This window comes from Manacus candei, unplaced genomic scaffold, assembly GCF_025592945.1.
Source record: "Manacus candei isolate 608988 ecotype Guabito, Panama unplaced genomic scaffold, ASM2559294v1 h1tg000043l, whole genome shotgun sequence".
Lineage (NCBI taxonomy): Eukaryota > Metazoa > Chordata > Aves > Passeriformes > Pipridae > Manacus > Manacus candei.
Genome location: NW_026138091.1, coordinates 4,589,772 through 4,610,695, shown reverse-complemented (window position 1 = coordinate 4,610,695; position 20,924 = coordinate 4,589,772). Strand labels below are relative to the sequence as shown.

General features: G+C 40.1%; 1 protein-coding gene across 2 annotated transcripts in view; it reads right to left on the bottom strand.

Annotated features, from left to right (window-relative positions):
* PTPRR (protein tyrosine phosphatase receptor type R) overlaps positions 1-20,439 on the bottom strand; it is a 147,856-nt gene extending 127,417 nt beyond the window's left edge. The window contains exons 1-2 of one of the 2 annotated variants that reach the window (XM_051795889.1): positions 20,320-20,439; positions 7,138-7,442 (exon numbers count right to left, since the gene is read on the bottom strand). In XM_051795889.1, coding sequence (XP_051651849.1) covers positions 7,138-7,442; positions 20,320-20,383 — 369 coding nt within the window. In that variant the 5' untranslated portion in view covers positions 20,384-20,439. Of the gene's footprint in view, positions 1-5,612; positions 5,630-7,137; positions 7,443-20,319 lie in introns of those variants that run through there. The other variant, XM_051795891.1, reaches the window with a different exon arrangement.
* Between the last annotated feature and the right edge of the window lie 485 nt (positions 20,440-20,924).

Sequence of the window (20,924 nt, the reverse complement as noted above, 5' to 3'; positions counted from 1 at the left end):
CAGAGCTGCAGGCTACTTAGGTCTATTTGCAAGGCTTGCTGCAGATATGTTATGTCAAGTATAATTATTTATGGAGTAATATAATGGTGAGCATCAATCTCTTACTAGAAGGTGCACTTGAGACTAGAAGCCAAATACTGTGAAGACCCGATACGAGGGGTCACAATGTAAAGTGTAAAGGGGTACAACAGTGATTATAACAATCACACGGTATTGACTGATACTGCCCACTATTAAAAGGTGTGATTAACATTTAGAGCTTGTGAACAATTCAGCACTGTAATTATAATGACATCTTAAAACTTCACTGTCTTTACTAAACCCTATTAGCACGGCACTTGTCCTCTGTTGTTCCAAGCATCCGTCAAACATGTGACCTGGAAATGGAGAGAGACACACTTGACACCTTACTGGATTCTGAGATCTTACTTCTCAGAACGTTCCCTTGAGAAGTCACTGCAGAGACATGATTTCTATTTATGTCCTTGGCCTGGCCCAGTGCCAATTCCTCTCTTAGGCTGGCAATAACAGATGTTCAGTGACAAAATGGGACATCTGACTTTTTGTTATGTTTCATAGATAGTTTGGCTGTTTGCCCCAGCTCTGTTTGACCTGTCATTTATGGACTACTTGTTCATAAATACTTGTTCACTCATACTTTTTGCCTTATTCTCAACCCATTGTTTTAGTTTAATATACTTTCAAAAGTACTTTGACCACCTCTTCACAAGACCTACAGAGGGAGTGAGCTTAGGGTACTTCTACTGGCTGGGAGGAGGAGGATGCAAAGAGCCTTCTGAGTTCCAGCACCAAGCTGTGTGTGATCTTACCATGCACCAGAAGGTAAATGGTTTTTGGAGTCAGAATTTGACAGACTCGAGGCTGAGACCCCAGGTTCAGGCACAGTATTCAAATAGCAGGTCCTTAGTCACTTTTATTATTGCAGTATAGTATAATTACATCTAGAAATAGAACTACATAGGCATATGTCTACACCTATACCAGTGAAAATTAGGACATTACTGTACAGGGCTGATAAAACTGCCATTTTGAATAAGTTCCAAATTAAGCATAGTATAGTATAACATATCATGCAACACATGAGGCAAGGCAAAATGTACATGAGCAACAACAAATCACTTGCTTCAGAAAACGTGCCTCTTCTTTTGTAAGAACATCCCCAGTCTTATCCATTCCTCCTCCCTTCCAAATGAAGAATGACTTTTAGTCTGTGGTCTCCTAAAAGCAGTCCTAAATTTCTGGTCTAATGAATCGCTCTCAGCTATCAGCGTTTCTCACAGACTTCTATGCACATCTATCAGACTGAAACTGTAACATTTAAACACACTTTTACAGAATGTTCACCATGGCCTTACTGGGACACTTAACTGGTTGGATGCTGAGCTAGCAGAGGCTGACAGTATTTGAAAGATGGAAGAGTTCCTACCAAAGAAAACTGAAGAAAGGAAGAGATTTCATCTTATATCAAGGCATGGTATTCAGCATCAGAGAAAAGAATAGTGAGAGATTCTGGAAAAACAGTCAGTCAGTGGAGTGGACAGCTGGGGAAAACTGGAGCATGTTGTTAAGTGAAAAAACATTATCAGAGCATCTTCTCTTCTTGGGATTCTCAGAAGGTCATTTACCTTCTGGCACACAGAAAGATCACATGCAGCTTGATGCTGTGACTCAAGAGCTCTCTCACTTCCTACTCCTCTCATTCAGTAAAACTCTGTTACTTAGCCTTGAAAAAGAGGGTATCTTGTATTGTCAAACTGCCAGTGAGAAGAAATATGCATTTTTCATTTTAAGAAATTCCACAGACATTGTTCCATTTTTGTGAAAAGAAAACTGTATTGAATGTCTCCACAAAAGATATAGCTATAGGTAAAACATTTTTTGGACTGAAAATGATTGGAAGGATTGGTTGCCTTCACCTTTCTATCAAGCCCTATTCATAGAGTTCTCCTTATGGCAGTCCAACAAAACCATTCACTAGAGGGAATTTCAATGTTCAGAAGAAAGTGTATGTTGTAGTGTGGTTCCTATTGTTTTGCTGATCTAAAGGAAGAAGCAAGTGGATGTTCTGTGTGTACCTAGATGAACTTAGAAACAACATTCCACATGGAAGCCATGGCTTCACAGAAAGAACAAAGAATTAGAAAAACAGACATTTCCAGCAGAAAAGAACTGTGGGAATAAAGAAATAAAATTTAGGAACAAATAATATAGATGAATTCTGGGCTTTGACACTGGTAATTAAACCAGATGCATCAGCATTAAGGGAATGGAAGGCAAGCAAGCAAAAGATGTATCTTTTCTGAGTTTGTAGTATGAGGAAAGTTATATAAGAGGATATAGCAGTACTTTCAGGATCAGTCTGACATAAGTGTAAAAGCAGTTCTGCTGTGGTTTCACAGCCACGTGGTTTTCACGCACCCGAAGCCACCTTGAAGCAGCCCACCTACTTGAACTGTGCCTAGATTTGGAAAGGATTTTCACATTATTTCACCATAAAATGTGTTGTTTAAGCTGGGATCAGCTCCAGATTAAGATGTCACTAAACATACATGTCTGCATGTATGTTTAATATATATAAATAGGTAAAGTAGTCAGTGTGCAGTTGGTGCTTAAGCACCTACTATCATCAATAGAAATCTTGTCACTACAGTCTCTTGAAATTAGGGAACTCATCCTGAAGCGGGCATTGTACTAGTAGATTGTACAAGTAGATTAAATGCATCTGGTACTGTTATCTGGCTGTCAGAAAACTGAGGTGGAAATGGCCCATGTCAGTACTAATCTCCAGAATAGGAGGATCACATGTAGTCTGCCTACTGGATATGGTGTCTGACCTATATTAACTCCCTAGTTATCCAGAAAGTGTTCAGAAACATGCTAGATAGCTTAATAGATGACCAACAGAGTAGATTTTCATCATCTATACTGAAGCTTGAATACCTAGTTCACACATGAATATCTACTTATAGATACATACATTTGCATGCTTTACTCTTCCACTGAATCCTCTCTCAAAGCACTAGCACCTGAAGTTCTTCTTTGTGCTCTTCAGAAGGTAAATAGTTCAAACATTGGTGACAAAATAGATGCAATGGTATGGGAAAGCTATAGCTCTCAGGCATTCAGCCTTACATAAAATGCCATGGAAAAGGCAAAGAGAAGCTCTGTGTGGCTCTCTGTGAATCTTATGTCCTGTTGACATTTGCTGAAAGAAACTAATTAAATCAATTCAGTTCAGTAACACTCATGTAAATCAAAAAAAACTGAAGAGATGCACTGAATTTTAGGCTACAGCACAGTGCTGTGACCTTTCTGAGCAACAGAAAATGAGACAGATTTTCACGTTTATACAAGAAGGAGTACAGTAAGAGTAAGGTGTGAAAGGGAAAATCTCGATATATTGAGCAAGTTCATTACCGTCATATTTCTGAAATATTTCACAGGATACAAGTGAAAAAAGCATGTGAGTAGCTTGGTCCAATCTTGGTACAATACACCTGCGTGCCTGAGAGAGATTTTAGACAGGTTACAAGGGATGATGCTTTAACATCTCCATGAGACTTTAGACCCAATCTGAGCTGTAACCTTTACTACAAGTCCTTCTGCTTTTCTCCCAAGTTCAGCCCTAACTACATATATGTATGTATGTCTTTCAGTTTTTTAATAAGTATGTTAGACAGCATTTTCTATCATAAATGGTTATCCACACTGTATTTCCAGTTTCCATGAACTGTCTTCACCTTGGTGTACTCACATTCGATATTGGAAAGACTTGGCATAAACACAAATAAACATTTGGAGAACTTGTTCATTGCACTAATAACTCTCTAATATGTTCAGTGAGTACATAGTTTCTGAGATCCAAAATAAAAGCTTACAAATAGACAACTCTCAAGTATTACAAAAGGATTATGTAATTCTGTATGTTATCCAAGCAATTTTCAGATGAGTTGGTCTTACATCATGTAGAGAGACAGTTAAACAGAACATATGGGTAAGCGCTAAGGTATTTATAGAACAATCAAAATGCTTCTAAGAGCTCTGAATTGTGCTCACTTCCCTCAACAAACTAGTTGAACTGAACACACGCACAAAAACAAACAACAGGAACTTAATACTAGGTAATGAGATGGAAAGCCTCTATTAAAATAAAACTCACTCCCAGAAAATAAATCCTTCTTCCTCCTCCCTTAGGCAAACAAGCACTACAATTTCCCCAGTTTCAGTAAAATTACTTCTTAACATGCATTCTTTATTGTTAGTCACAAAACACCCCTTTTTGACAGAATACCTGGAGAGTTCTTGGCTTCATGCACTCTGCTGTGCATTGGTAACATTTTTTTGTCAGATAGTTTAGTCCTTAGCACAAAATGTGATCTTGTAATAGTTCTACATTAGGATCCATTCACCTTACCTTTCCACCTTTATCATGAAGAAATGGATCTTGAGTCACTGAAATTAGATTGAATTTAGTTTCCTCCCCTTTGCAGAACCAACAGAATATTGATTTATTTTAAAAAAAAAAAAAAAGTTGCTGGCTTTCATACGAAATCCTAGTGTGCACCTGTCATGTAACTGGATTATAGGAAGCAATAACACTAGTAATTGCCCTTTCAAGTTGAGTAACCAACAACACTGCTAAAGGCTGGAACAAATAGGGTCAGCCAGGGCAAAACAACAAATGTTGACTCTTGCCCTACATGATAAAAACCAAAAAGCAACAAGCAGTAAGTGCTAATTAAAAAAAAAAAAAAAGAGGGAGCGATATATGAGCAATTCAAAACAAAACAGATTCTCTTGGCAATGACATTAACATCACAATCTTCTTCAGGTGACATTCAAGAAGAAGAAACAAAATTTTGAAATATAGAAATGTGGAAGGAGCATGTCTGCACTTGGATGATGGCAACCATCATGCTGTGGGACAGCTGCCCTTTTAAGGAAGACACCTTCAGAATTTCTGATGGTAAGATAGTCCAATCACTGTCTGAGTCTCAGCATTTTGGCTTTAAACATAGGCTTCCCCAAAGACTTTTTCTGAAAGGATGACATTAAAAACAAACTAAAACCACTGTCCTTTAGTACATCCAGAGATAGCTGAAGATCCTAAGCAATAAACAGCTTTCATGTCATGATTAGCTCATGCTGCTATACTCCCCTTAAAGCACATACGGTTCTCAACCAGAACAGAAGGCTTTAGAGCAGCAGCTCCATCCTAGAAATGGAGTAGCAAAGCTTCATACTGAAGTCACTTAATGAGAACTTAATATAGATTTAATAGACCTTTTTTATGTGACTTTATGTGCCAATTGGAAATCTGCCTCATTTAGCTTTTAATGCAGGCACAGAGCCAGTCAGCTAAAATCAGTGTAGCCCAAGAATATTTTGCATGATTCTTCCACTGTAAGTTGAGAACTGCAGGCCTCCAAAAGTGTGCAAAACTCTACTCAAATAACAGGTCATAGGTAGGAATGTCATATAATGAAAAAAATGAATGGCCATGCATATTCTGAGTTCCTTGCACTAATAGAAAGGTTTCACCTTCACAGGAGCTGAAATAATGCTTGCTATGGGAAGAAGAGAGCAGGTACCTTCACTATGGAGTTGGCCCTGCTGGCTTAGCTTAGCTTCGGGGCATAGATGTATCCAGCTTCTTTGGCATCTTCTCATCCCGATCAGTACCATTCAGTACTGGGAGTCTGTTTGCAGTTTGCAAAGTCGTCAGTGCCTTATTTTGCTCTGATATGGACACTTTCACACAACTGAATCTAGTCCACTAACGATGGACTAACTTATTTAAACTCAAATAAGGAGGTCTCATTCATATGGGATGCAACAAGTCCAGAGCATAGCTTTTTGAGCCTAGTTCCCTGATAGTACTTTATAATTATACTTTATACTTTATATTATAGCACTTAAATATACTAACATATTTATACTAACTTTATCATTAGACTAATAAAATTACTACTTTCTTTTTTCCCTCATTATTCTTTTCATTGTCACTAGTCTTTCTTGTATTTAGTGCATTCATGAGGGCAAATCTCTAGAGTACAGTATGGGGAACTCATACAGGATTCTGAAACACTTAATGCCCTAGTGTTCTATGCTCTCTCTTTTTTCTTTGTTTGTATAGGCCATTCTCTTTTAATCTAGCATTTGCCTCTGTACAGAGCAATCTACAAGGTTCAGTTTAATCTTTATTAGTTCACCCTAATGAGTGCATGAGCCATCATGAGTGGCTCTTCTTCTCTCCAGGAAGGAGAAAGATGAGCCCAATCTCATCTGCATAATCAAGTAGGGCTGACTATGCACCAGCATGAGGCAGAGCAGTGTCCATGCAGAACACATACAGACTGTGCTGTGCACCCCACAGAGGACAGCTCTACTGACAGTAGGCTGCTCCACTGGCCTCAAGGGTGAGGATGCAGCAGGGTGGCACCGGTACACCATTAAACTGACATGCCCTTCTTTCCAGGAGGGAGCACTGCCACCACATTTTTGAGAATATGAAAGATCATATACAGAGTTAACTGACAGAGGAGGGTCCCCAGTCCATATGTCCCAGAAGAAGGATATATGGCTTAAACCAACAAAAACACAGTTCTTATTCTTAGCAAGAAATAAGCTTTTTTTCAAACCACTATGTAAGCCTAATGATGGATTTACCAGAGAAACAGAAGTGAATAAAAACTTTGTGTCTCTTTGTGACTCTTTTAAAGTCTCCCTGTCATTTGTAGTATTGTTCCCTGAAGTACATATACTTGTGCCCTATGCAGAATGAGTATAAAGCCCATCCAGCAAAAGTGATGCAAACATCAGGCAAGACAAGAGGATTAACAGCATTGGAGGCAAAGGTAAGTTCTTTAGCTACAGAGAAGCTATATTCTGCACTGATTCTTCAGATTGCTTGTTGATCAGAGTGAGCTTATATGAATGTAAATTCCACTAGTATGGAAGAAATTCAAGACATGTGGTCATTATTTAGATTTAGATTATCAGTCAGGCAGTGGAATACAAAATCTGGATACCTAAAATTACAATCTGTCTATATTTATCTACAGGCATATTTATTCACAAAAAATCCTCCTCCAGAACCCAGAAAAAGTCACTTACCACAATAATCACATTCGTTGTAGGAATCGGGAGATTCTCCACTTCCAAATCTTGACCAGTCATTGCTAACAGATTGAGGGATGGGTCATAAACAGATCTGGGAAAGGCTGATTTAACTACTATCGCAGGGTGCAACTTGCTTATTTTGGTGTGGGAAGAAGAATGAAAATTTTTCTTGGAATCCTTATAACTGTTTGTATCCAGACTTTTCTCCACACTCTGCACATGGTGATAAATAAACACAGGTTTTCCACTCTTTCGCTGATGAATTGCCAAAAAGTGGTCATTGTCTTCAGAAAGGCAGCCTGTAGAAAAAGAAGAATAAGTTTAGAATGTCTCGCTAAGCAATTCTGTAGATGGATGGCACTGGAAATTCAATGAGATCTTCGGGTTCTGCGAAATTTGAAAAGAATACAAGAATTCCATTAAACCCCCACAATGCATTTTCTATAACAACAGGTTAACAGCACTACAGTGTACTAAGTATGTGAACTGTATCCCACTCTTAAGCTGAATTTCACAGGGCTTTTTAAAGTGTTATTTATACTTTTAGCCATGGTTACATTTCAAAAATTACATGAAAGAGCAGAGCACATGCTGAGCCAAGTTCAACTCCTTACTGGTGTCAACTCCAATAGGAAAATATATGCAGCTGACTTTATGATGTATCTAATCACCCAATAACACCAAAGATGAGAACTGCAGTGATCATCTTTTATATATGGGCACTTAAAGAGAAAAGGCCAAGAACCAGATTAAAAAATCTGACTTAAACATGTAAAAAAGAGAAAGTTCAGAGAAGTCCATAATCATAACTCTGCATTCCTTGTTCGGCTGCTTATATCAGGAAGCCTTCTACTCCCTTGTGCCAAATCTCGTTATGACCCAACCTTCACTCAAGCATCACCGGGCCAGCCAGTGGAATATCTGGCTCTCTGAAGAAGAGACAGAGGTGTGTGGATTTAGCCATACCTTGCATAACTCGGTGTTGGGCACAAAGAACTCTCTTAGATTACAGGACTGGAGACAGGGGACTCAAGCATTTCTCTAACAAGAACAGGCTGAGAGAGTTGGGCTTCTTCAGCATCTAGGAAACACTGAGAGGGGCCCTCATCAATGCCTGTAAGTATCTGAAGGGAGCGTGTCAGGAGGATGGACCCAGGCACTTCTTGGTGGTGCAAGGCAATAGAACAAGAAGCAATGGGCAGAAACTGATGCACAGAAAGCTCCACCTGAATATAGAAAGAACTTCTTTACAGTGTGGGTGACCAGAACTAGGACTAAATTTTTATTTGTTTTTGGGTTTTGGTGGTTTGGGATTTTTTTTCATGGATGAAACATATTGAATCTTCAGAGCCTTTAAGCTGAACAGAATAGCTACAACAACCAGTTCAGTTCCCATTCTGAAAGACAGTGGATCTGACCAGAAAAATAGGCAAGGATCCGCTCCCTCATAGATAAAAAGTAACCGAAGCTGCATTAGTCACCTCCTGGAAGAGCACTCTAAGAAACCCCTGTGGTACAAAAGGGACTTTATGTTCTAAGGGAAGTGAACCCAGAGAGTTCACTCTGATCAGCCTGGAATTTCCTCTACAGATGCTGTTGGAGTAAATGGCAATGTTAAATTTGGGAGCTGATTTTTAGTTAAAAAATATAAAATCTATGTTATTTTAATTCTTATAATGAGCTATGAAGAACAGCTTAGCACCAACAACATATTTCAATTTAGGGTAAACAAGAAATCATTTTGTGCTATTCGGACTGAATTTTTTCTCTGATTTTTTTGCTTCTGTAAGCAAATCCAAATAATCATTCATTTGTACTACTCAGCGCCCTTAGGAGGTTTCAGTGCAGGTAATTACATTCTGTTGACCTAATTTCCTCATGAAATTTCAGTTAGGGAATTCAAGGACAATACCTTATCTTGCTATGGGATTGCTATGCATCATTGGAAAATGCATTCTCTGGCAAAAGTGGGTCTATGTCTGTAGGCGGTGAAGCAATTAAGAACATACATGAACAGAAAATTAATAGTACTCCTCTTTTAAATGGTTAAAACAGACACAATTTCCTGGATGACCACTGAAGTCACATGTGTACAGCTGTTGTCAGGTTTTGATTGGGAAGATGTCTGAGAGCAGGAGAAAATAAAAGAGAAACTTCAGGGTATAGTCTTAAAGATGGCTGAATTTCAAAACTTGTTAAGCTTGATGGGATCTCATTAAGCTTTGTAGGTGTTGGCTTCATTGATAAAATCCTAAGGGCTGGCCTTAACTAGCAATTCAGAGAGTTGCATCAGTGGCAAAATGAAAACAAGGAAGCGTCAGCACTTCTCATTGTCAACTACTTCTCACAGTCTCCTCTTTACTGGATTTATTTTTACATCTCCTTCCCAGAAAACCAGTATTCCAAAACTGATAATAGATTATACACAGAAATGTAACCACAGACACATTTGGTGTGTCCTCTTTGCTTCCTTCATTCCTGTTCCTTTGCTTCTGAGGGAGTCAAATCCCCTGTGATTCTCCTGAAATTCTTTATATCCAACTCACTTTAATATTCCAAGTTTCCCTCTTATTTCACTTATTTTTACTGAAAGAAGCAGAAAAATATTATAATTGACTAGTAGCCCAAATTCTTCACTGAATAATATTTCTGATAAAACAATAGTTAAAGGAACCCCCTGAAAAGCTCACTTGCCTATGAACTCTCAGTACAGAATCACCATTTGCTACTAAATTCCAGCAGACTTGCTTCCATTAGATTGATAAATGTCACATCAGTAACAGGAGTCCCTGCAGCCACACATGGTCCATTGCAGTATATTTTCAAGATGGATAACAAAATGTATTTTGGTAATGGCTCAACCTGTAGAAATGAGAAATTAACAAGTCTAACTACACAACATAACACTTTATACTCACAGAAAAATTTTCTCATCGGCTGACAGCAGGGAAGTTCAAATATGTTCCAAGAAAATTATTAGGCTGAATTTGGTTGTCTGGGAAGTCCACATAGCCCCAGTATCATAAGTACGTTACGTGATTTACAGTGCCCCATATGAAAAACTTCATTAACCCTAGTAGACTGTGTATAAGGTCCTAACCACAACCAGACCAGCTCTCGAACTGCCATGGAAGCCTCAGTTGACCTTAACAAGTAGGCCACTGTGAAGGAGCAAGATTCAGGATGGGAGAGGTTCCAGGTGTGGAGAAAGACATACAGCAATTGACAGGACTTTATTATATGGACTTTACTGTTATTATGTGGTTTCATTGTATTCACATTACACAGTGCACAGCCTGGACATGCCTGGTCTTGCCACGAGTTGCCTGCTCCCTGCTTCCCCGCTCCTTTCTCTGATTGGCTGAAGAAGCTGCAGAGAGGAGACAGCTGCTATTCGCCCCTTCCACATTCCTCCCCCCTTTGCCTGTGCCCCTATCCCGATTTGTTCCCCTGTTTGTCTGTCTCATGCTCTGGCATGAGACACCCCATGTTCTGGCCCTTTCCCCACCTGAACTGATAAAAAATCCTGTGCACGCCTCAATAAAGCCTTCTACTTGCACCCTACCTTGTCTCCTGAACCCATGCTGTGCCACAGCCCCATCCCCCCTTCGGACCATAGCAGGCCACCATTGATACTACAGGGGAATATAAACTTCCTCTTAATCTGATGAAGGAGTAATATATTCTTGATTGACTCTTGTGGCTTTAGCTCTAAACACAAGCAGTAGGCATCAAACAGACACTTGGAGAATTAAGTAGTTAGAAACACCAGCACTTCTGCTACACACCACCTTTAAATATTGCCGCTCTCCAACTATTAAGTAAGAGAAGACTGGGATTACTGTATCAAGTTCTGTACTTCTACATAAAAAGAAAATGCTTCCCTGTGGCTCATAGGGAAACTGGTAGAAGCTATGAAGAACTGGAGTATGATAATAAAAAGGTGATTTGAGGGCCTTTGAAGCTTCAGATATCCCAACATAGACAAAAATTCAGTAAATTTGGCCTAGGACAAGGCTCAAAAAAAAGAATTCCTAGAGGTTTCTCCTCCGAAGCTTAGCAAACTTTATCCTAAAGTATGTCTAACATTCTGCTCACACTACCATCTTGAACTCTACTTCAAGATGCAGTTATTTATGATTCACTTAAAATATTCATTCAGTGCTGCTATTACCTTTTAACTAAAATAATTGTATTCCTTCTCCAAAAATTTACTCTCCTCAAGTGTATTTACAAAGAATTGTAGTTTATTCTGCCTTAGCATTGAGGAGAACAGATTATATGTTCAGATTGTGATTCCATCCTACTACTTCTAACCAAAAAACCTCACCTCTTTGTCAGTTAAGTATAGCTGTCTTCATGTCAGCCGGTCAAGGGAGGTGATTGTCCTGCTTTGCTCTGCACTGGTGAGGCCTTACCTTGAATACTGTGTGCGGTTTTGGGCACCACAATATAAGAAAGATATTAAGCTATTGGAGAGTGTCCAAAGGACAGCAACGAGGATGGTGAGGGCCTTGAGGGGAAGCCGTATGAGGAGCGGCTGAGGTCACTTGGTCTGTTCAGCCTGGGAGATCTCACTGCAGTCTACAACTTCCTTGTGAGGGGAAGAGGATGGACAGCCACTGATCTCTTCTCTGTGGTGACCAGTGATAGGACCAAGGAAATAGTCTGAAGTTGTGTGAGGTTTAGGCTGGATATCAGCAAGAGGTTCTTCACCAAGAGGGTGGTTGGGTGCTGGAACAGGCTCCCCAGGGAAGTGGTCACAGCACCAAGCCTGGTAGAGTTCAAGAAGTGTTTGGACGATACTGTCAAGCACATGGTGTGACTCTTGGGGTGTCCTGTGCAGGGCCAGGGGATGGACTCAATGATCCTTTTGGGCCCCTTCCAACTCAGCATATTCTGTGATTCTGAGATACAGTGGAAAATATTATTTCATTATTTGCTCCAAAATTAACAATAATCAGTGGTTACTTTCAAATTCACATCAGAATTTCTCTGAGAAGCAGGTTTGTGTCTAGCTTTGTTTCTAGAAAACAATCTAACTTTTCTTCATGTAAATCATCTCATGTAATAACCATTTCAACTCTCTTTAATAACAGATGCTGCACTAAACTTTGGTAAACTTTTAAATTTTGTACCCTGAGCTCCCCATGCTCTTTTTCTTTCTGTTTGCTCACCGCTCTGAAAGATCCTCTTTGTCCCATACAAACTTTCTCCAAACCTATAAGGCAGCCCCAGATTTTGGACAAGTTCAGCTTTATCACCTGTTGCACCATGGTTCATTACTTCTTGGACAGCCACCCTAGTCACTGTGAGAGGCAGGTCAATGTACTTATGTACTTAATGACCATTGATCAAACCTCACCAATAACGCCAAAGTTCCTACAGCTGGGATATTCATTGTCTGCCTCTTCTTAGACCATTGAGATAGAAATGGACTCATAACCTGCAGAGCAATTTGCAGTTCTCTCTTGTCTATATAAGGGCCAAGAAGGTGCTGGCCCACAGGAAGGAGAAAACAAATGCTAAAATGCTAAAATGCTTAATATCATGCTAGCCATTTAGGAGCATGGTTCTAACTCTTTAGGAGTCACAGTGACAATGAAACTAAGAGAAATGTTAACTACTGGTAACTCCAGACATAGGATGAACACTGCTGTAGGTTTAAAAGACTTCTGTCTCTTTGGGGCTATGAAGATTGTCCCTTCTGGTGCAGGCAACAGGATCTCTCTTTGGCTTTGCCTTTAAAATACACGAAATCTATTTTTTTATCCCTATTTCATCTACCTTACCAAGTGAAAAGAAAAAACGAAAAAAATTAGAAAAAAAATCCCAAACAAACCAGTAAACACATCAAAAGGAGTCAACATATCTGGTGGGAAATAAAAAAGTTTTAAATTATGTTGAAAGCAAAAATGAAAACAAAAGCTGTCTGGAGACAGTATGCCTTGCATCTGTATCATCTAGTTAGCAATATGTCTTACTATCAGGAAAGGAGTACATCAATCAAACCTAAATCTCATTAGCACAAAGCTATGCAGTTCTAGCTAAACACAAACACTGTTCAACTTTAGCATGGTGCACCACAAATTATTGACAATAAAATGCAGTTAAACAGTGCCTAAAATATGACTTGAACATTAGCTGGACAACAGAATATCCTTTCAAAAGTGTTTTTGTGAGGTAAACCAGAGAAACCTGAAAAGGAAAAAATATGAATCCACTTGCTGCTCTGGTAACACATACACGAAGAAACACATTGAAAATTTTGGAACTGACAAAAAAATTCACCTGGGAAACTACTTTCCCACATATTACAGAGGGATTTGCAGGTTGTGATTGTTTCCATCATTCAGAGATTTGTGCCAGAACACAAAGCCTGATCAGATCCTTCCTTCACACCACAGCTTCCTCTTTAGACAAAACCTGTTGGAGCAACACAAATTAAGCTATTCCCTACCCAAAGCAGGCTGCTAGACCTAACAATCAGGCATACTCCTGCATAGCTTCTCACAGCCTCCTTCAAGCAGATAAATTTCTCAACCCTGTTGCTTTGTTCATGAACAAAGATGAGCACACCTTATACAGGTAAGCGAAGCCAAAAGTTTATTGTTAGCATAATGAAAATCTTAACAATCTAATTCAAGAAGAATTGTTAGTCTAGATCTAATTTTTATAGAAAAACAAGGAATACAGAAAAAGTCACAATTATAGGAATGATACAATTTAAATTGTCTATCCCTTTCCCTGGTGTTAGTATAACTTCATGCTTCTCTGGGTCCTCAGGTCAATTTTTTCACACTGGTGTTGTCAATGAGGGGATGTTATGACGTGGTGTCAGCATCTGGAGTCCTTCATCAGGAGGAGTATGATGTTCGTGCTGATGGATTCTTCTTCCTCCTCTCTTCTTTCTTTCTCTTAGGGCCTTATATATATATATATATTTGTTCTCTAACATGCATTTATATCTACTCTTTCTTCACATGTTCTGCAGATTCACGTTACACCCGAATTTACAAAAAGTGGTGCCACATATGGATGTTGGATACTATCTCTTTGTTCTTCTTGTTATCTTCATTAACACCTAAAACCAGTTTTCTCAAACTCCAGGACTGCATTTTTACCTTTTACTGAGCTTTTTACAGCATGGGGTCTTCAGTGCCAAGATTGTGCCCCATCTCTTATCATCCTGTGCCTGCACTCCTCTACATCACGTCCGGTGCCTCCACTCTCAGTGCCTCTGTCTTATTGCTCCTGTGCGGACTAGACTAGAGTTTTACCACACAAACATAAACAAGATTAAAACAGATATGAATGCTTGATTAATTAGAAAAACCACTGCCAGGGCTAACACAAGTAAAACAGGCAAGAAAGTTTGGGCAGAGCAGGCCTGACAAGTCCCAATCATGAGGCCTTGCAAACTCAGGGCTTTGTTACTAGCAATGGCAACACCTCATTACAGGGCCACGAAGTCACAGTCCTTCATAGGAAGGGTTCTGTGCTTTCCTAGCTAGGTCCTTTGCAGCAGAGGTACCCATGACACGTCAAAATTCACAGCAAGTAAACGACACTAGAGCTAAGCAAGCACAGGACAGAACAAATAAAAAATCTGGAAAAATATTTTTATTTGCCCCTAAACACCATGTTCAGAACTTTTGACCAAAAAAATCAGACAAAATCAATTCATACAAAATGCATGTTTTGTATGTGCATGTGTGTGTGCAGGTGTATAAAAAACTCGTGTGTGTGTGTGTGTGTGTGTGTGTTATCTGTGAGAGCAAGCAAGTGCACACACACGTGCACACACACATGCACACATGAGAGTGGGAGAACATGCCCAAGAGAAGGAGAGATGGAAGAAAAGAGGGAGAGAGGGAGGGAGAGAGATGATTGCAAGGATTATTTCCCTTTCTAATAAGCAATCTGCTGAAAATAGAAACAACTGTAAATTGATTTTTGCTGAATTTGTCCTTTTCAGTAGGAAAAAAATAATGCCGTAACCAAAAATATCCACAGCTACAGTTAATTTGGATTAAGCATATGAGTTGTATCTTTTTCAAAAAGACACTTTGTATCTCGTTTCATGGGCCTGTTGCCTGATATATCAATACTGAAACTAGATACCACAGACCATTGATTTCACTAGATCTACTCACATGAATTAAGAGATGAGCTAGTGGTCCCAAAGGCACTGAAGTATTCTGCCATACTTATGCCCCAGCACTAATGTACTGTACAGACTTTTTTTCCAGAAAGTGTGAGAAAGTAATGCATCAGTTTGCTAATATTGTGTTTACTGTCATTTTTCAAATGAAGGTTGTGGATAAATTCTGCTCTGCATAAAATGGATGTAAATGCATAGCATTTACATGCATAGCATATCCACGAATTACATAGTATCTCCACAGAAATCCATAGCTGGTATGAAGGGAAGTCAACTTCAGTTGACTTCTTACAGTTTGGGCTCTTTTCTCAGCAGTAATATTGCTGTAGAAAATCCCACTGAGGATTTCTGCGCTTCTGATTAACTTCTTCAAGTATTTATTCCAAAGCCATGCTGAAAATCCTACAGGACAATGACTGTGCTTTATGGAGTAGGAGTCCTACTCCTCCTTCTATCTCCCACATCAAGCCTCATAACATCCTTGTGGAGGGGGGCCACCACTAAACACGGCCACACAGTTATCTCATTAGCCTCCTTCTAGAGAGACATACTCCCCCAAGAGTCCAATTCATGGATTTTCAGCAACAATCCTACTTCACTCCCCAGAGAAGCTGGAACCAGCCTCTGCTGCCTAAGATGGTTCAGTCTTCTGATAATACAACAAATGAAATTAGTCAGAGATTCCAAGACTACAAATCTTGATCATTTCCTAGTGGATGTACTGAACATAAACCTCTCATTGAAGATGATGCCTTTCCAAATTATGAATCGTAAGAATTTCCACACATAAAAACATTAAAAGAATCTCTTTTCCAACTAAATACTTCCTCAAAAACATGAAGTTGGATGCTGAATTATAAAACTATTTCTCCAAAACAGAACATTTAAAGAGACAGATGACTACCCTCTGATTACCCAAGAGTCCACTAATAAAAGACAGAAAATTCTATTCTAGTAAAAACACCCACTCATGGGCAGCAATGTGTTTTCTAAAGAAGGCAATTATAAGTACCAGCTTCATTTACATTATGTTAGTGTAATGAAGCAGAATCCTTACACATTTTTTAAATCAATAGCTCCTTCACTTTCACTCAAAATGTATTTAGAACCTAGAATTATTCACTCACTAGTACAAGCTTACTGAAATGGATCTGATGGCAAATGCATTTTGTGCAGATCTCACCTCACCACTAAAGTACAGTCTCCAGCTTTTCTTATTTTTGTGATAGAGCTTGTGCTTTTATAGAAAATAGGCTCCTCAACACTTAAGTATGAACTGCAGTGCACTTAATTTCCAACCATGAGAATACCACACAGTGCATGTTTGACCAGGAAAGCTGAACTCAGCAGAACTTAGTCAGAACACTCTGTGGACTGTGGTAACAATTAACTGAGAATTAGTCTAGCATATTTATAACATATATTTCTACACCTAGCGAATTGCACCCAAAGGAGTGTTAGTTTGTAGTCAAAGAAATTTCAGTTCTGATATAAGGATTCCTCCTGTTATTACAGCATTGCCCCAGGAAGATAAAATTCCACTATTTCCTACCCTGAATTTTATGTGATTCTGCTGAGGGGCCAGAAGAATGGATCAATCAAGAGGCTGAGAAAAGAATCCACATGCTTCCTCTCTGAAAAGGCTAGTGGGAAAGTATTGGTCTATGCTGACTTAAGGTTGGCAATGCATCTCTTCACTGATGAAGAGAATAATATAATCAGGTAATAGAAGCTCTTAGCAAGCTAATGTAAGGCCTTTGCACAAGAAACCATGGCTTAGATGACCTGACCAAATATTCAGTTGTTAACTCTTTGCTTTTCCAGGACCAGGATTTGTTCGTCTTAAAAGTAAATTCTGCAAAAATTCTTTCTTAAAGAGAGATTTTTAATGCAAGGCAGGTGGTGGGTTGATATGGTGATTGTTAACTGTGTAAGTTTTTTTCTAGTCCAGTTGGTTTTCCTAGCCTATTTCACAGAATCACAGAATCACAGATTTGCTTTTTCTCCCAAATTTCCTGCAACTGGATATTTAATTCATCATATATTTTAATTCCATTAATTAAATTTGTTAAAAAAGAAAATGGGGTGAAACAGGTAATTAATTGAGTAATCTGGATGACTCAAATGGCTTTCTAATTACAAGTTAATCTAATGCATCACTTGGTGTTTTTGCTACCACCTGCCATTCTTTTACAAGGAAACAATGCTTCCTCGTCACTTTGGGAGATATTAGGTTTTTACTGCAAGAACATGAAATAAATCATACATACTAAAAGGCAGTATAACCTTTGCTGTCGTACACTCTCATGCAATGCATAATGTAAGTTGAAGGTTCATGCTGACCTGTAATCAGTCACTACAAATTTAGGTCTTCCTGCAACAGCAATCTCTATACGGGTTGATTACTTAACCTACTGCACTCAGTGGAAGGGCCTAATTCTGTTTTCAGAGATGCGCACACAAGTGTCTGATTTCAGCTGGCAATATATGCGTATACTAACAGCACAATCAGATTTAATTTTCTGTTTACATGACTGTCATGCTATATTGGAATCAGAATCTAAGTCAACCTAGTAAAACGGTACCTTTTTAAGCACATGAAAATTCCTGATCATGTTTTTGACAAGAACATTTTCTAGTTTTTGTGAGAATATATATGTGGCTATCGAAACACAACTGTAGTAGAATTCTCTTTCCACAGGAAACCAGATTTGCTATATGACCTGGATTACCTTTCCACTACAAAGCACTACTTAAACACATTAATTCTTTTTCCTGTAGCATTAGCTCAAGTAAATGTAGACTTATGTTTTCTCTAAAATCTATTACCACCAACTGATATCAAGGGAGATTTTCTTAATATCTGCTGACAGTGTCTTTACCATTCTCTAGAAACATGCCTCATATAAATTCAACCTCAGAACAAAAAGCCAAGCAGTTTCCAACACATTACACAAAAATTGACATTTGGGATATCATTTGTGACCTAGCGAGTGGAATGCATTTGGTGATTTCACATGAACCAAAGCTTCAAAATCACCATCAATAATTCATAAGTCTAGGCTATACATAAAAGACATCCATAGTGGTAGCCTGTGTAAGATTAAGTTTTCTATTTGCAGCAGATGAAACAGAAATCTTAGCATGTTAAGCTTCCTTTGCCATTTCATTATTGTGACATTTTCAATGACTTCCAACAAGAGCAAGTTGTATGGAGGCCTGACTTAGAGGAAGCACAGCTCTTGTGTGCAGTGGGAACTGTGCCCAATATGCAAAGGTTGAATTCAACTCCTGTCCATCCTCTCCCTTGTCTTCTGTGAAATAATTATTTTCCAAGATTGCCCAGGGAACAAAGTAACACCATATAAACATCTATTTTCATCTCTTCTTTTCATGATTAGAGACATTTGCATAATAAAGACCAAGGTCTCTTTCCAAGCATTCCCAGTAACAACGAAACAAGTAAAACTTAGTAAGGAGAGTAAACAGCTTACTGGCAGAATATGGCAGTTTCCATTAGCAGCATAGAAAAATGAAGAACAACACAACTAATGCAAATTTCACTATTAATAGAGAATACACTGATAATAGAAGACATAGTATGTCAAATAGAGGCTGTATGCTAATTTGGTACATATGGTCAATTTAATACATGTTGTAAAAGAACAATTCAATAGCAGCTTAAGGCTTTTATTAAAACGGATCACAAAATGCTCTCTATCTTTCAGTCAATAATCTCTTGCACATATGAATATAAGGTATAACAGAATGAGCATCCTAACTATAGATATACAGGAAAGAGACTCCTGAGATTTTATGAAGTGTAGCCTAATATTCCAAGGCAATAAAATACCAATAACTGATACAAACCACTTCTCCTGACAACACGGGGGGGGGAAAAGCAAAAAGGAGTGCCTGCTTGCTGATGTATCCATATAAACAATTATTTTCATAATAAAGCTTAATTCAGGAGGGGAAGGAGAGGGTGGAAGAGAACAACATAGATGTTCATGTGTTTATGCAGTTCTTCTACATTAGAGACATGAAGTTCAATTATTTCTTTTAATGATTCTGCAGTAAGATAATGCAAATAAGTTGCACCTTAAAAATCCCTCCTAAAAGCAACCTTACAAGGAGCAAAAGAATCAGTACCTGCACATTTAATTGTGGTTCCTAATTAAACTTAATTGAACTTACAAGCAATTTACTACTTCAGAAGTAGCTAAGCCTGTCATAAATGATAAAACGAAGAAATTCTTCAACTTTACTTAATTGAGAACTTAATTCAATTATACAGTTACCCCAGATTTTATTTCCCTCCTAAGAATATATATGCTGAAGTCTGTCCAGGAGAGAGGGGGGCTCTGAACGACGAGCAGTTTCTCATGGCTTAGCGGAAGCATGAGATTTATGCCAGAAATGTAAGCTCTGACTGCTGGAACGAAACTGGCAGTGGGACTTCATGTACGTACTAGGGCGCTCATCGTTCTCCGCATTTCTGAATGAGGCACACGTTTTGCCAGCAAAGCACAGAGAGGATTTATTAGCACCGCTACAGCCGAAATGCCTGCTGCTGTCGCAGCTGAAATTTCCCTTTCTAAAAACCCTGCTGCCACGAGCACATACAAGGAGCAACGCCTTCCCCCCAGTATTTAAAAATTAAGAAATAAATGAATGAATAAATAAACGAAGAAGAAGAGGGGATGTAGAGAGTCCCGATTTTCTGTCGCTGCCCCAGCCCCCGGCCAGGTTCTCGCGATCCGGGGCCGAAGCGCGGCCGCTCCGCGGGGCGCTCAGCGCGGGGCTCGCCCGGGGCCGCCGCTGTCCGCGGTGCTGCCGGGCGCTCCCGCCAGCGCTGGAGGAGTCCGGACCGGGGCAGCCGCCGCCGGACCGGGACAGCCGCTACCTCCCGCCTCCCGCCTCCCGCCACAACAGGTGCGCCGCCGAGAGCAAGCGGGTGCCCGCCGCCGTCTTGCCCGCCCCACTCTCCGGCCGGGGCCGCCCCCGCTCACCTGCGGTGCAGAGGTGGAGCAGGAGGCAGAGCGCCCGGAGGCACGCGGCCGCCCGCCGCCGCATGGTGCGAGCCGAGCCGAGCCGAGCCGAGCCGAGCCGAGCTGGGTAACGCCGCGACACCGCGTCCCACTCCCCCCGCCCCCGGCAGTGAGCATGCCTGGGAGAGCGCTGCGCATGCGCAGCGCCGCGCGGGCGGCTGCCTTCACCTGCCTCCTGCCTGGCGCAGGGTGAGGCGACGGGCGAGCTCGGACGGTGGAATAGGGCGGGATAGAGGAGGCTGGGGCTGGGATAGGGAGATGGGGCAGTGCAATGGCCGCGAGGAGCCGCAGGGTCCACTATGAGAGGCAAAAAGAGATCTCCAGTTCCAGCCACATGTTCGGGCAGGACGCGAGAATGGGTGATGTGGGATGATTTCTCCCCCAGCTTCCTGCTGAAGTAGCAGTCGGGGCTCCTGCTGCACTGGAACGGTGGGGATTGCGTGTCCCCGATATTGCAGCGCCGATGAGGCTGATCTCAGGAGTTTGGGCATATCTGGGAGGACTTTGACGGTGTGTGGGTTTATGTTTAGGGTGCAGGCAGTTCTCTTCAATGTGTTGTGAAACAC